Source organism: Cupressus sempervirens, chromosome 3 (assembly GCF_028749045.1).
Source record: "Cupressus sempervirens isolate cs-2001-9-10 chromosome 3, ASM2874904v1, whole genome shotgun sequence".
Classification (NCBI taxonomy): Eukaryota; Viridiplantae; Streptophyta; class Pinopsida; order Cupressales; family Cupressaceae; genus Cupressus; species Cupressus sempervirens.
In genome coordinates, this window is record NC_143120.1 from 1,087,154,803 (window position 1) to 1,087,170,317 (window position 15,515).

General features: G+C 34.7%; 1 protein-coding gene across 2 annotated transcripts in view; it reads left to right on the forward strand.

The window, feature by feature from the left end:
* The window catches only part of LOC149570555 (Polynucleotidyl transferase, ribonuclease H-like superfamily protein), a 67,553-nt gene that overhangs the window by 38,600 nt on the left and 13,438 nt on the right, over positions 1 to 15,515 (forward strand). For both annotated transcript variants that reach the window (XM_089823140.1, XM_089823141.1), the window contains one exon: positions 11,755 to 11,823. In XM_089823140.1, the coding sequence (XP_089679266.1) occupies positions 11,755 to 11,823 (69 nt within the window). The remainder of the gene's footprint in view (positions 1 to 11,754; positions 11,824 to 15,515) is intronic.

A 15,515-nucleotide genomic window follows, 5' to 3' on the forward strand; every position in this document is an offset into this window, starting at 1 on the left:
ATGTTTCATGTTTTTCAGCAAATCACATTTATGTGACCTAAGAATATAATCTTAAGACTGCATAATAAATACCATTTGTTTCTGACTTTCAACAACATAAATAAAATATGATATGATGTCATGGATACTTGGGTTGTATTCATCATGACCGATGATATTATAAACAAGGATGATTTGCTTTATAATCTGGAATTGTATCTTACTGCTATAAAAATCAGACTGCAGTAATAATTGATATAAAACATATTGCAATACTTATTTGGAGACGTTATTGAGAGAAGAAGTTTGTGTTGTGATTTTAGCTCATTTTAACATATCTTGTGTATGCAGGTTTCATATTAATTTTTTTTACTAACCCTCTTTGGAAGGCTTGCCGCTAAAGGGTTTTTTTATAAAATTTCAAATTTTTTTTCTTGTTTTGGAAGGCATGCCGCCAAAACAAGAAGTATTACATGAGTTAAGTTTTCAATAAGTCTATAATTTTCTTACTCCCTTAAAATTTTTTTTTCCTATATTGTTTTTCTTCATACTATAATCTATATTGGTGTGTTAAAATTTTTTTTTCATACTATACTATTATCATTTCTTACTATTATAATTTCCTTGGTTAATCTTTCTTACATTTACATGTCTTAATCGCGTGTAGCGCGAATCTTCTTATTTCAAATTTTTGTGGGCGGTCACGCCACTGCGCGCCACCCGCGCGCCGCCGCGTGCCCTCAGCGCCGCCGTGCGTCGCCGCGTGCCATCGGTGCCGCCGCGCGCCGCCGCGCGCCACCTGCGCCTAGCCCTTGCGTCCACTGCCGCGCACGGAAAACTCCGATTTTTTTTGAAAAACTTGCAATTCCACCGCAGGCCCACCGCTCCCGCCACCCCCTTCACAATCGTCATTTCGGACCACGGGCCGTTAGTAGTCTGCACGGCCCGACGTAAACCCTTCGGCGCGGCCTGCGTTCAGGCCACGCGTCACCCGCCGCCTGCGCAGCCACGCCATCCGCTCCGCTCCATTCTTATCCATTATCATTTAAACCGCGCATTTTTTTTTGAAACCTCCGCTCAGTTTGTTAGCCCTTTCCCCGATCTTTCTTAAAATCTTGTTTAATTTTTTTTCCAAGGGACCTTAAAAAAAAGATTTATTTTAAAAAAGTTTATTTACAAAAACAAAAAAAAAGAATTGTTCATTTTATAAAAAAAAAAAAAAAAAAAAACCAAATCAATACACATTTTTTCATTTTATAATTTTTTAGTCTAATTTAAAAAAAATATATATATATATATATATTATTAATTTTATATATAAAAAGACATCATTTTTTTTAATTTGATTTCAAATTAAGGAATTTTTTTTAAAAAAGGAAATTTTTTTTTGTAATCATGTCAACCTTAATTCCAGAAATAAAACTTAATTATTCTAATTATCATTCTTGGAAAACTCATATCTCATTTATTTTTCGTTTTAAACACCTCTTCGAAATAGCCACTGATCCTTCTCTTAAACCTAGTTCAGCGGCTACCCAAGACGAGAAAGATACTTGGAAATCTAAAAATGAAGAAGCTTTAGGGTTAATTGGTATTTCCATTATTCCAGATTTATATGTGTTAATTGCTCACTGTTCTAAAGCTCATGATGCATGGTCCATCTTGCAAACCAAGTATGACAGTGGAGATGAATACCGCAAAATACAGTTGCAGGATCAACTTGAAGATCTCAGGTATTCAGATTTTAAAAGTATGGATGAATTTCTCTTAAAATTTGATTCTCTTAAAAGCCAAATTATTGCCTTAGGTGTTCAATTAGAGGACATTCGTTTAATTCATCTTATTCTTAAAAAGTGTCTTCCTAGACAGTTTCAACAGTTTATAACTAATATTTATGCACAGCTTGCTATTCCTACTTTAACTTCTCAGTTAACTTATGTTATTTTTCAAACTTTATTAAGACAGGAAGAAGCTAAGCTAATTCAGTTTGGTACCCTTAAATCAACTGAACATGCATTTGTGTCTAGAAATTCAAATAATAATTTTCGTTCTAATAATAATAATAATAACAACAAACAATATAATACTAATTCAAATAATTCCAACAATAAATTTCATGCGAAATATAACAAGTTATTAATCATAAATAATCATAATGGCTAACCGCCTGTTCAATTCCATGAATTCATGATAAATAATCAACTAGCATGTTATCTTCATATGAACTTATAACCACTAACCATCTTATCATTTGACAGGGTTATAACAAATTTAACTGTCAACTGACTTCATGTGAACTTCAAAAGCTATATGAACATTTTAAATTGGGTCGAAAATTGGGATGTAACAGATGGAACATCATCTTAACTGATGTTATTTGGACTTCATCTTTGATACATACTGAATTCTGACTTGGTGTGGCATTGTTAAAGTGGTTGTTGGAGAATACTATCACAGACCCATGTAGCATCAAACTAAATCATGAGATCACAGAAAAATCAGTCATAGAGGGTGGTGAAGAACATGAGTAAGGCAACATATGAATTCAATGCTCTAGAAACAAAGTTGTGCCTAGCATTGGGGTATTGAGTGAAGGATCCTACAACAGTAGGTGCATTTTCCTGAGACGTACAATTTACAATACAAGTAGGAATAAGGATCATTCATATTTGGTTTTTCCAAGAATACATGATTTTTCAGCGTAAGAATGTTTTGTTGTAGAACCAAGTACTTGTGCATACAAATTACAAAGAGATAAGTATTCTATGATTATATCTTGAATATTGATTATGAACTTTTGTTATAGCACTAAGAATAATGTTTTCTTTTAGCATTGATCTCTATATATCTCTTCATGATAGGTTGATTTTTTTTACGATTTATTATTAATCCCTCATGGTTACAGGACCAGAAGCAATGGGATGGTGAGAGATTATATGCAAACTGTAGAAATGAACACTGGGATGCTGCTTGCAGTCATGGGACTGAATTGATGATACATATCTGCATCAAAAGAGGAAGATCAGATATAAGAAATGATATTTAGAGGGTGAATATTCAACTTTAGAGGGAGGTTATGTAACAGAGGGATATGTCTAATTCTTCGCAAGCCTATGTGACAATGTGTGCCTGCTAAAGTTTTCTATTTTGGTACCAATTCCCTAATTATGAATGCTATTCCTGCTAAGAGGGAGTCTCTATCGAGAGAGAATCTTTGTCATTCTTATACATGTTTCTATGAGTTCTTTGTGAGAGAAGTTCAAGGTGAAATCCCTTGTTCCACCCTCTGCGAGTAGGTATGGTGGAAATGCATTCTTCTTTGGGAGAAGTTTGAGGTGAAAGCTCTTAATCCATCCTCTATGAGTAGGCAAGGTGGAAATGCGTTCTTCTCTGGGAAAAATATGAGGTGAAAAATTTCAATCCACCCTATGCGAGTAGGCATGGTGGGAAATGCATTCTTTTTTGGGAGAAGTCCAAAGGGAAAGCCCTTGATCCACCCTCCACAAGTAGGCATGGTGGAAATGCATTCTATTCTGGGAGAAGTCTGAGGTGAAAGCCCTTGTTCCACCCTTTGCGAGTAGGTATGGTGGATCCACCATTTGTGAGTAGGTATAGTGGAAGTCACGCGTGTGACTTTATGACTTTAAATTTATGCTCTTATGAAGTAACTATGGTGGAAAATGTTATGTTGAGGTAACAATGTTTTTCAATGTGATGATAATTTATTATTGACATCTTTGGTTGCAGCTACGCATGCCTGCCATTCTAAAGATCTCTCTCTTGCTAAGAGGGAGTGCTGAGGATTGTAGCTGTGATAGAGATCTTTATCTATGATATTGCTATATGTTGAAATTAAGATAGTACCTCTATATTGTGTCAATAGCTAGAGAAGATATTTATGATAATATCTCCGTTATGTTCTTTCTTATTATCATGTAAGCACAATGTGGCATTAAACATGTCTAGGTGTCTTACTCTAAATATTTGACATTTTATTATATGAAGAGACCTTCGATTGTGATATGAAGAGTGTCTCAATTCCATATTTATATATGATTGCTTTGTGTGGTAAGATATGGTTTTTAGTTGGAAGCATTGTACTTGAACATTATTATATTAATAAAAGAGATTTTTTTTTGGTCTGCCTGGGTTTTTCCCTTCAAGTTAAAGGGTTTTTCCAAGATAAGTTTCCTTTATGTGCCCTTTTTATTCATCTTTTATCTCTTGCTTTTCCTTTTTATTTCTAGGCTAACATTAACAGGTATGAGTGTTGGGGTGAGGTGTGATGGTTCACTGATTTGTTTTGTGCCTGGGTTTTTCCCTTCAAGTCGAAGGATTTCCCAAGATAAGTTGTCTTTATGTGCCCATTTTATTCATCTTTTATCTCTTGCTGTTCCTCTTTATTTCTGGGCTAAGCATTAATAGGTATGAGTGCTGGGGTGAGGTGTGATGGTTCACTGATTTGTTTTTACCCAAGTTTAGTATGCTCTTGGAACGGCCTTACTGAAAATCTAGGAGATATAAAAAGTATAAAAATCTTTTTAAACAGACATACTTAAGTATTCAACCATAATATGAAATGAATAAAAAAAATCTACCTCACACATTGATAATTGATTATATAATGCTTTTTCATTAGGAATTATTTTTAGCTTAAAGAGAGATTCTTTTCAACTGAAAATATGTAAAAAAAAACAATGACTTGGATTTCCTTGGGTTGAACCAAAGTACAAGCTTATATGGGTGGCCAGGTGCAGGAAAAAGGTGTGGACATGCAACATTTAGTGTGTCTCAAAGTTTGAGCTTGTGGATGCGATGGTGTGGCTTTATGTAGGGCATGCACAACTAAAATTATTGATACGATATAACTCTAAAACATGAAAAGCAAAACACAAAAGAAAATATTATTTCGAAGCATATTAATTTTTGTTATATTGTCAGAAATTATATCTTTGTAATCTTTGATTTAGCTATATAATTTATATCATTGTATCTGTGACTAGTCTGCTCTATATAACATTAGTATTGATTTATGCAATGTCATCACATAATATAAATCAATACATCGATATGTGTTGTGATACAATAAAAAAATAAAAGCTAAATATTTAACATGCTATTTGTTACATCCCAATTTTTTGACCTAATTTTAAACTTGCTCATAACTGTTGGATTTAACGGATTTTTCTTTCATGATCATGTGAAGTAGGTAGTTATTTATATCCGTTGTATTAACTATTAATGAAGATGGTCGTTCACTATTAATTGTTATATGATGTTAGCATGCTATTTGTTACATCCCAATTTTTTGACCTAATTTTAAACTTGCTCATAACTGTTGGATTTAACGGATTTTTCTTTCATGATCATGTGAAGTATGTAGTTATTTATATCCGTTGTATTAACTATTAATGAAGATGGTCATTCACTATTAATTGTTATACGATGTTAGCATTTGCTTGATTTTGGAATTATGATTAATAATTTAAAGTCTTTTAAATGTTTGTATGAAAATTATTATAGAAATGTTATTATGGCAGAAATGTTTTTCATGGGTGTTTGTAAGAGAAGATGAAGGTGGGGGGGGGGGGGAGCGGGGGCTAGCATTGCTAAACGGGTTTATCGGAATAAGATGCTCGCTTAGTTCAATTAACTAGATTGACAGGTATGACCTTAAACTTCTTTGGTAAGGATTTAATCGACTTGAACACAGGATAAATCTGTGGGACCCGCATGAGCTATTTAAATAAATGATTTGAGAAACATAAAATAATTGAATTAAAACATAAAACGTACCTCAAAGGATTTAAAACAATTTTCCACCATATTATTTTAAATATATGTATATACGTACATATAGATATAAAAATGAAATGGCACCATTATATTACAATAATTTAATAAAATGATGTCACCTTATTAATATATTTACATGTACATGTTTAAATATAAAATAATAATAATATTCAAAATATAATAACATTCGAATTATAATAATATTCGAATTATAATCTTCCAACTCTATTTCCAATTTGATTCTTCTTTACTTTTAATCGATTAAACACTTGGCATGATAAATTGGCAAATAATCTTTTAACTTGTGGAAGCCAAGAAGTCACGATTTTGTTCCTATAATATGGAAGCCATGAGAAGAGACGGACATATAATTCATATATTCGACTATCTTTCCCAGTCTTCTCTCCGCCCTCCATAACACTCGACTATCTTTTCTAGTCTTTTCTCCGCCCTCCATAACACCCGACTTCTAGATACTTCATGTGCTGAATTCGCTGTTATTCAATTTGCACTTTCCGTTCACAAGCAGTGCCTTAGAACTCTGCCATATTGTTGATGTCAGTTTTGTACCACTACATAACATATAGCAATTAAACACTTGATATGAAATATCAAGTCCTCAATTCCTCTCTTGAAAAGTTAATACTTATGAAGACATAAGTAAAACTCCAATGTTCCTTGACACTTGTGGATACTTACTTAGTATATCGATGTGATTTTGGTAATCACGTAGGCGGGCTTACGTTATTCATTCAAAGATAACTTGGTGGTACTTCGCTTGCTTGACTTGTTCTTTTCTCCTTGATCACTTTCACTTTCAACTACTCCTACCACGAAATGCTTATTGCTCTACTACTCCTATGGATGGAGAAATTAGGAAATGGACGGGGATCTAACCAAATGGAAGCTTGCCAGCAGCACTACCTCCAGTGGTGCGATGATTCTAAGAGATACTCTTAGGATTTTCAGACTGACACCTACCTTCCAACCCAACTTGAAGTACAAGCGGAAAGATGATATGCAAGTAGAACTTAGGAGCAATTGGACTAGATTACCACACAAGGCTTCCTAACAAGCCGCTAGGATGCTAGTGGCCTAGTGTATAGGTCCCTATCAAACATTCACTAACATCACCATACAATTAGCCATCTACTTCAACTCTAACAACATGAAATTAAATCCTACTTTAATTTGAGAGATGAGAAGAAACATGCAATACACCAAAATGATCATGTATATCCATCATGCAAGCCACAACAATGAATAGAGAATATTTTTTATAGTATTTTGGCAACAATTCTCCAACACAACTCCCTCATAAATGAGAGCAAAATGGCCTTATATAGAGGTTCCAAATTACAATGAATGGCCGAGATGAAGAGGCAAAATCAAGGGCCAAGATTATATTTTACAAACTCTAATTAGGGTTACCATTATTTGACCAATTACATGAGGGCACCAACTTTGTGGGCTAATGAGAAAATTATAGTAATTTGTCAGCCAATGAGAACATAGGACACTTGGCATGATTGATTGCATGCACATGAAAGTGCCACCTCATCAACCTTATAAATTTATTCAATCCTTGAGATAAGGTGAAGCCTTGGATGCTTGAGCTTGTCCTTAGAAACTTTCTCATCAACACTCGAACTTGCTCGTACTTGATGTCCTGACCCTGAAAGGATGAGGTCTCCATGCACTTGGGGTAATCTTGTCTTGGCCTTGATGGCTTCTCTGGATGTGAACTTCTTTGCAACTTGAGAGCCTTGCTCTTGGCCACTACCTTGAAATCGAACTTAACCTCCCCCATTATCCTTGCCTTCCTTAACCTTCTTGGTCTTCCAACCTTCCCATTCGAATCCAACCAAGCTAGCTTGCACAAATAGCCAAGCCTTGCCAAGCCTCAAATATTTTCAAATCTCTTCTACTAATTTGTTCTTTCTTGAAATTGCGGGGCTTCGTGAATCTCAATCTTCAATCAAATTCACCCTTCACCCGATTTCATTCTTCACCAAAGCTCGCACTTCAACCTTTGCCAACTTGCAATCAAATAGAAGGGCTAGGACCTAATGTGGAATTGCTTCTAGTTTTGCATTGCCCTAAGTTGTAATTCTAGATTTTCACTTAGAATTCTAGCCCAATCAAATTTTGCCCTTTCCATTTACAATTTCATCAATAAAGCAATTCATCCAATTCTCAAATTGCATACCTTGTGAGACGCCCATGACTCAGTTGAGCAGCACAATGAGGTCGCCGTACTCTGATTTGAAGTTTGATCGGGTGAACCTTGACGCCTTGGTGACTCCCTTCTTACCTTCATGTACCCAATTTTGTTTTAGGAGACTGAAGTAGGCATCTTGATTATCCTGGTGGAAGTTGGCAACCTGATCCATTGTTTGTCTCTCAACTATATGATGTTTACTGTACCGATATTGGTATCGGTAAATCGCCTAATTTTTTAGAAGGTGGTGGTTTTGGGCATCATATCCTCTTTGTCTTTCTTAGTATTTGTTCCCTTAGGGTTCTTGCTTGCACTAATATCTACCATCCTAAACACTTATTTCTGCCCTTCGTTCTAAGTGATATGGACTACCCTTATTGATCTCCAACTTTCTTTCTATCGATGGATTCTAACTTATTTCTACCTCTTCAAGTCCTATCACTACACTTATCAATCTCCAATCTTCAACCTAGGGGTGGGACTACCACTTATTTCTGCCTCTTCGTTGCCTTAGGATGGACTACACTTATATCTCCCAACTTCATTTCTAGGGTGGTCTAGCTTATTTCTACCTCGCCAAATGTCCTATCATGGATTCTACACTTATCTCTCCAATCTTCAACCTATAGATGGGATGATGAAGTGGTGGATGATGAATCAAAGAAAAATCAAGAGAAACAAAACTAGACAAGAAGAAGAAGCGAAATTTGCTTAAGGACCACCTTTCAGCTCTAGAATGAATTGAATTCACCTTTATCAATAGTCGGGTCTTCTTTGAAGTTCGGATCACACCTAAGAATTTCAAGCCTTTTGCAAATAATGATGCCCTAGCTGGAAAAATCAGAATTCTGTCCCTTGAGATTGCCTATGCATGTGCCAAAAAATTAGACTTCAATCGCATATTTCCTTTACCAAATAATACTGTCCAGATCTGATGCAAAATCGTAGCTCCTCAAGAAAATCAGACCACAAATTTCGGCTCCACAAATTTTGCCTAGGGCAAAAATCGTAGCTCTCAAGAAAATCAGACCTAGGAGGAAATTGCCAAGAAAAGTGCAGATCTGCCCTCAAAAATCGCCAAACATGGAAAATTGTGCCCTAGAAACAATTCACTAAGGCCTTGAAGTCTGCTCCAAGCACGCCAATCTATTCCAAAAATCGCTAAGTCTGATAATGTTCTCCCTTTGCAAAGAAAAATCGCCAAAATGGAAGAATGCTGCCGCAAAATCACCAAGGAAAGGAAGAGACCTACTTGTGGAATGAGAATTGGAGGAAGGGGGAAGCCTTCTTATACCCAACTCCACACATTCCTCCTAGCTGGCCGACTTGCACCTATAGGAGAGAAATTTAATTAGTGCACAATTCTGGTCTAGATTTTAATGCCAAGCTAAAAATTAATTTTGCCATAGTGAATTTTGCATTTTTAATTGACAGTTAACACCAAAATTGCAAAAATAAAATTAATAAAGCCTTGGAGATGCTAAACATTTTCATTTAATGATGTTTTAGTAATTAAAATATCATTCTAAATCGGATTTGGCAAGCCAAAATCAATATTCAATTTTAATTTACCAATTTCTTAAAAGATTTTAAAATCTTCAAGGCAAATTTAACCTATTTAACACCAATTTTTGCAATTTAATCCAAAATCAATGTTTTTTTAATAACCAAAATAAATCATTTCTCTAACATCCAAAATTGATTTTCCAATTTGATTTCACCATCACAAAATTAATTTTTTACCAAAAATTTAAATTTTCCGAAACAAATAAATCCAAAAAATTTATTTTGAAAATGCTAAAGATTATATAATTACATCCAATTTTCAAAATAAAACTGTCTAAGTTCAAAATTTTGTAAATTTATCCTACCAAGTGTAGTCCAAATTATTGAGAAAATGTTGCCTTTGAAATTTGTTTGGCCTAAGGGTAAAAATACAAGCTCCGGAAAATCAAGCTAAATTCGGGTGAAAAAATAAATCTAACCACATCTCTCTTGGCCCGAAGGTGTCCAAGGTGTAAGATTTTCAAATTGAAAACTTTTGGACCACTCCAAAAAAAATTTGCGAAGGCAACCGAAAAAATTTCAAAAATCTGCTAAAATTGCCAAGGCTTGCTTGAAAAAGGGGGTCCCCAAAATTTTTGGGGCGATGGTGTGAAAACCTCACAACATTTATGTGATTTTATCATCACTGAAGACTAAGTATCTCTGCATTTTGGATACGTCCACAACAATTGAAGGAGAGCTGGTTACCAAGTCAATTTGCAAATACTTCAAGACAGACCCAAACTTATATCAGGTCATGTTATTCCTATTATATTTGTTTTTACAAGCAATTTCCATAGCTGTAGTTGTAATTTACCATCACTTATAACTTTAGAGAGTTGCTTAGCAATAAGCATATTGATGTGTTATAGAATGGATTTATAAACCATTTGCCAATAAATTTTAAAGTCGGCTGATATATATTTATGCAAGTCTCTTTCTTTAAAAGAAGTTTGTGAAATGCTGGAAGATTGCAATATTCATGAATCAATAAGAGCCAGATGCTTTGAAAAATCTGAACACCTAGGACTCACCGGTTGTTAAGCCATGGAAAAGGTGAAGAGATGAAATCCTGCAAAGGTAAGAAAGTAAAATCAGACTTGATACTTTAAAAGAAAATAAATAAATCTTACTTAATGGCTCATGCTCGTCCCTAATAATGTAACTTGTTGTCAAGTCAAGCGGTGGTGATCGGGTCGTTAAACCCATCAAAAAATTCTTGGCCAAGGTAGTATAAGGCATGGTTGCCATCTAATGATCACTTGATGTTAGTGGTGCCAGTTATGCAAGCATGTCCGTTTCATAACCTTGTGGACATTCTAAACAACAAGATGCTTAGGTGGCTGGACTAAGAACATCCCAAGCCCGGTCCCAAGGTAGGGAGGGCCTTTCTAATTCAATAGATTGTGTGGGGATAAGTATGGTCCGAGGTTGGGAGGTTAAGCCAATGTCAATGCTTCTCCCCTCACCAAAGCCGAGGCTTGCACAACCAGCTAAAGATCCTCCGAATGATTCTTGTATGTTCTTTTCTTCTTTTCTTGTTAAGCATTTGCTTTCTTGTATGTAGAAAGGGTAGTTAATTGATAAATACAATTATTTTCAGTTGATCGTTAATCTAGCTATTTCAGTTGATCATAAATACAGTTATTTTTAGTTGATCGTTAATATAATTATTTCAGTTGATCATAAGTACAGTTATTTTCAATTTAGTTATTTCTGTTGATCATAAGTACAATTATTTTCAGTTGATCATTAATGTAGTTATTTCAGATGATCATTGATATGGTTATGGTTATCGCAGTTAATTGTTTTCATATGAAAAGGATTTCAGTTATCTATCTATGAATGTTGGAAAATCTTTAATTAAACTGTCTTGGTTTTCGATATGAAAAAGTTGTTTGTTACACTATTTTTAGGAATGCAATTGAACTGTCTTATAAATGTATTGGTCAACTTTGACTTAATGTGAATGGTAATATTTATTAAGATTATTAGCAAAGTATTGTTGAAATCGAGGCAAATGTGCATGGTGCACCTAGTGTACATTTCACACCCATAAATGTGTACCTTGTGTGGCACAAAGTTGGGTGCATGCAACCCGACACTGATAGAAGTGAAATAATGTGATTAGAATATCATTGTCAATGGCAGTTATATAATATAATGAATTGATGAAAATCAAACTATATTTTAATGCATTGTTTATTGTGCAGGGGCTGGAGAGTTTATTTGCAGAATGAATATGGGACAACTGCAGATGCCCTCGACTTAATGATAAATATGTAATGCTTTTTCTATTTCAAGCTGTTTAATTAAGTTGTTGAATTAGAAAGGAGGAGGCATGGAGACTAATTTCTAATTGATTGAAAGTATATTTCTTTGTGGAAATTTAAATATTTGCTTGAATGTTTTTTTCCATGTTGTTAATTGTATACTGTGTTGAACATTATTGAGGAATACATAGGTACTTTAAGCTACAATAATAGGCAGCTACTTCAAACTGCAATAATAGGTAAAGAATGCAAAATTTCTATGTTTTAATTGATAAACCTTATCCACCTACATATGTAAGAAAATCAGATAATTAAGGATTTGACCCAGAAATCTGATGACTGAAGGCTAAGGCATGTATTTTAAGAAAATATTTTCATGCAATCCTCTTTAATTAGTTGGGAAGAGACTATGGTTAGATGCTATTGGAAAGATAAATCATTGTTCCCAAAGTTAATCAAATATGTTTCTGAGCATGAGTTTTCAACTTTTTATGAGATCAACAAGTTTCTTGTAACATATATGCATGCAAGAAAGTTGGAACACCTTTCTTTTCCTTTCAATCGTATCATAGGTGTTTGTTTGCTGATATTTCGGTGACACAAAGGTACGAATTTGACTACTTTGGATTATATGAATATCTATTGTATGCTTGAATATCAATATCGCCAAATGACTTGCAGAGATTAGGATGGAGCCATAAACTTTCAAATGCAGCATCTAGTTAGAAATGGGTTTGAACGAATCTGATTCCCCTTGTGAAACCTTCTTAAAGATTATTCCAAGTTGCAGGGTTTAGGCCTGCTAGCCAAGTCTGGGTCCGGGTCCTCCTTGGGTCCAAATTCGTCTTGGATCCAAGCAGGGTCTTTGCCACAGACTATGGGGCCTTGTGGGTTCGTGGATCTGCGCACCCACAAGTACCCAAAGTTTGTGGCGGGGACCTTGCCTAGACTCGCCACCGACCCTCAAGGACTCATGCGCAAACCCTCAAGGACCCATAGTCCACAAGGCCAAAATGTCTTTTAAAAAGACCAAAAAACTATATTTTTTAATTGTTTTATTATTCTACAACTCATATATACACACACACGAACCCCCACAAAACCAAATGGGATTTTTTTTTTGCCCAAACCTACAAATCCGTACCAAATCTGAACCCGTCCTCAAACCCTAACTGGCAACTTGAGATTATTGTTTCAAGATATGCAAAGGTGCATTTGGCAATAGAGGTGAACATATGGATTTTGATGTAACTGGTAAAAGAGTGTTGATGCTTTAGGGATTTTGAAATGAATAAACATGAAGTTTAGGGTAGGGATGCTAATTAGCTTCTGACCATGAGTCAGTTAGAGCTCAGTAAACTGCTTAGTGATTCTAGTACTTGAGTTTAAGGCTGAAATATTTTTTGTTGAGTTTTAACTGTAGTACTAAGGTAAATTCAAAATATCAAGACAAAAGCAAGTAGGCTTGACGTCCGATGGTGATATTGATGCAGATTTATTTATTAGTTGAATTAAGTCAAAGAACATCTCTTTAATCTTGTTGATGAAGATGTTTTGAGAAGTCTAAAGGCTGGAGATTCTAAATTGGCAAGAATTCAAAGCAACATTCTTGGAGATGTTAGATACAAATAGTTGGCATCGAGGATAGCCAATAGCATAGTCAAACTAATGAAATTTGTAATAGATTAACATATTGATACTAAGACAAGGTGTTGAGCTAAAGATGGAAAATAAGAAATAAAGCCTTAAATGGGCCCAAAGGATTGAACAAGCTAGAAAGGAACAGGTGGTCCAATAAGATTAACCAAGGCCATAGATTAATTTGCAAAAAAGAAGTGATCGATGCAAAAGCTAACATGAACATGTTAATTCTTTTGCCAGAAGATTTAATGTCTTCCTTTTGGGACATTGGGAAAAATCAAAATCCACTTCATCAAACATTTAAAAAGTGACTTTGGAGCTAAGTGCAAGTTACTTAAGGGCCTTCTTTAAATTAAAAGGGGAAAAAGGTGACAAAAAGAGAGGAGGACGAAAAGCCAAAAAAGTGGAAACTAAAGAGTCACAATTTGATGCATTAAAAGAGGGAAGGGAGACTCATTCCGGGTATGCTTGAATATTGGATCTGATTTTTGATTTCTCTTGCATAAATTGAGGAAGCTTCAACATCTATTTAGAATCCCGATGATGGAAACCTTTAGTCTCTTCTAGGCGAATTAGACACAAACCTAGTTAATGTATTTAAGATTAGATTTTGGTGTTATGTTATTGTATTGCTGATCAATGTAATACAATAATATTTAAATCTTGAAATATTTGGTGTTTTTTCTAGTTTAAACTTGGAATTGTGCATGCATTTTTTGGTTTTATAATTTTTCAAATTATTTGTAAGGAATTTGGTTAAGTATTCCGGGTGGGATATTATAGTGGTACTAGAGCAGTGTATCCTATTAGCCTGTGAAATTTAATGAGAAACAAAGTTTAAAGTATTTGTAGTTCGAAATTTAAAATAACTTTGGAGGATTAAGTTTATTTAGAATATTTTATTGGAGTATTTTGAAACTTGTGGATATATTTACAACAAAGGCTTATACTATGGCATTTGATTATATGGCCATCGGATAAAGTTGTGGGCTTATGTTGTATTTGTTGCTATTGGAAAGGATAATATATTTTGCATGTTATGATTCAACGGAGGTTTGAACATTTTCTTCGATTTAAAAAGGAGATGGTATTCTGTTTTATTTTTGGCCCAAGGTGTATATTATAATTTGAATATATAATTTCATGGGTTTGATTATTATTGTCGGTTGAGAGATTGATTCGATGCCCATTGAGTTATCATGTAGCTTATTCCCAAACTGAAGAACTTGATATTAGTTGAGGGTAGGAAGTCATTGACGCCGATAATGGTAATGTAACAACAAGACTTTGGTATTGAAAAATTACTTGCCGTGGAAGCTGTTTCATGGTTTCTGGGGAGTCTAGAGTCGAGCATTTGAAATTTCTACCTTATATTGAAAGAAAGTGGTGTCGTAAGATTAGACTATAGCTTGGGGTAATTAATTTTGTTTAACATGACTATAGTGTCGTGAGCACAACTAAAGTTCACTGCCGTGTATTTGTAAATGTTGTGTGGAGAGTAATGTTGTTTAGTGTGTAGCCTGATCAGTCCCCAAGTGGGAGATTGTTGATATCTGGTGACTGAACAGGAAGGTACTATACACTTCATAATTCTTTGTCTCGATTTTTTCTTTTAGTTGACTCGTCAAGGGTTTTTGAGTTGACTTGTCAACCATTTCCCAAGGTTGACTTGTCAAATGTATGCTGGGTTAACTTGTTAAGACAAAATAATCTAGCCCTAATTTTGTAAGCAGCAAAAGCTTGTATAAAATGGATTAGGGTTAGGGGTTTAATAGTGAATGATGAGATAGTAGCTTCTTGCGGCGGTATTGAGCTGTAAGGGATTGCAAATTGTAATCAGGTTGTAATCACTGGATAATAAATATATTTGACTCGCTATTGGTGGACGTAGCCCATGGATTGGGTGAACCACGTTAGATTTTTGTATCTTGTGTTCTCTTGTGTGTGCTTTATATTTTATGATATTGGTTATATTTGCATGTAATTGTTATTTCTGTCTCGCTAATCCTAATAAGTAAATCACAACTGAATCGATATTCAATGTTGAGCTAAAGAATTTA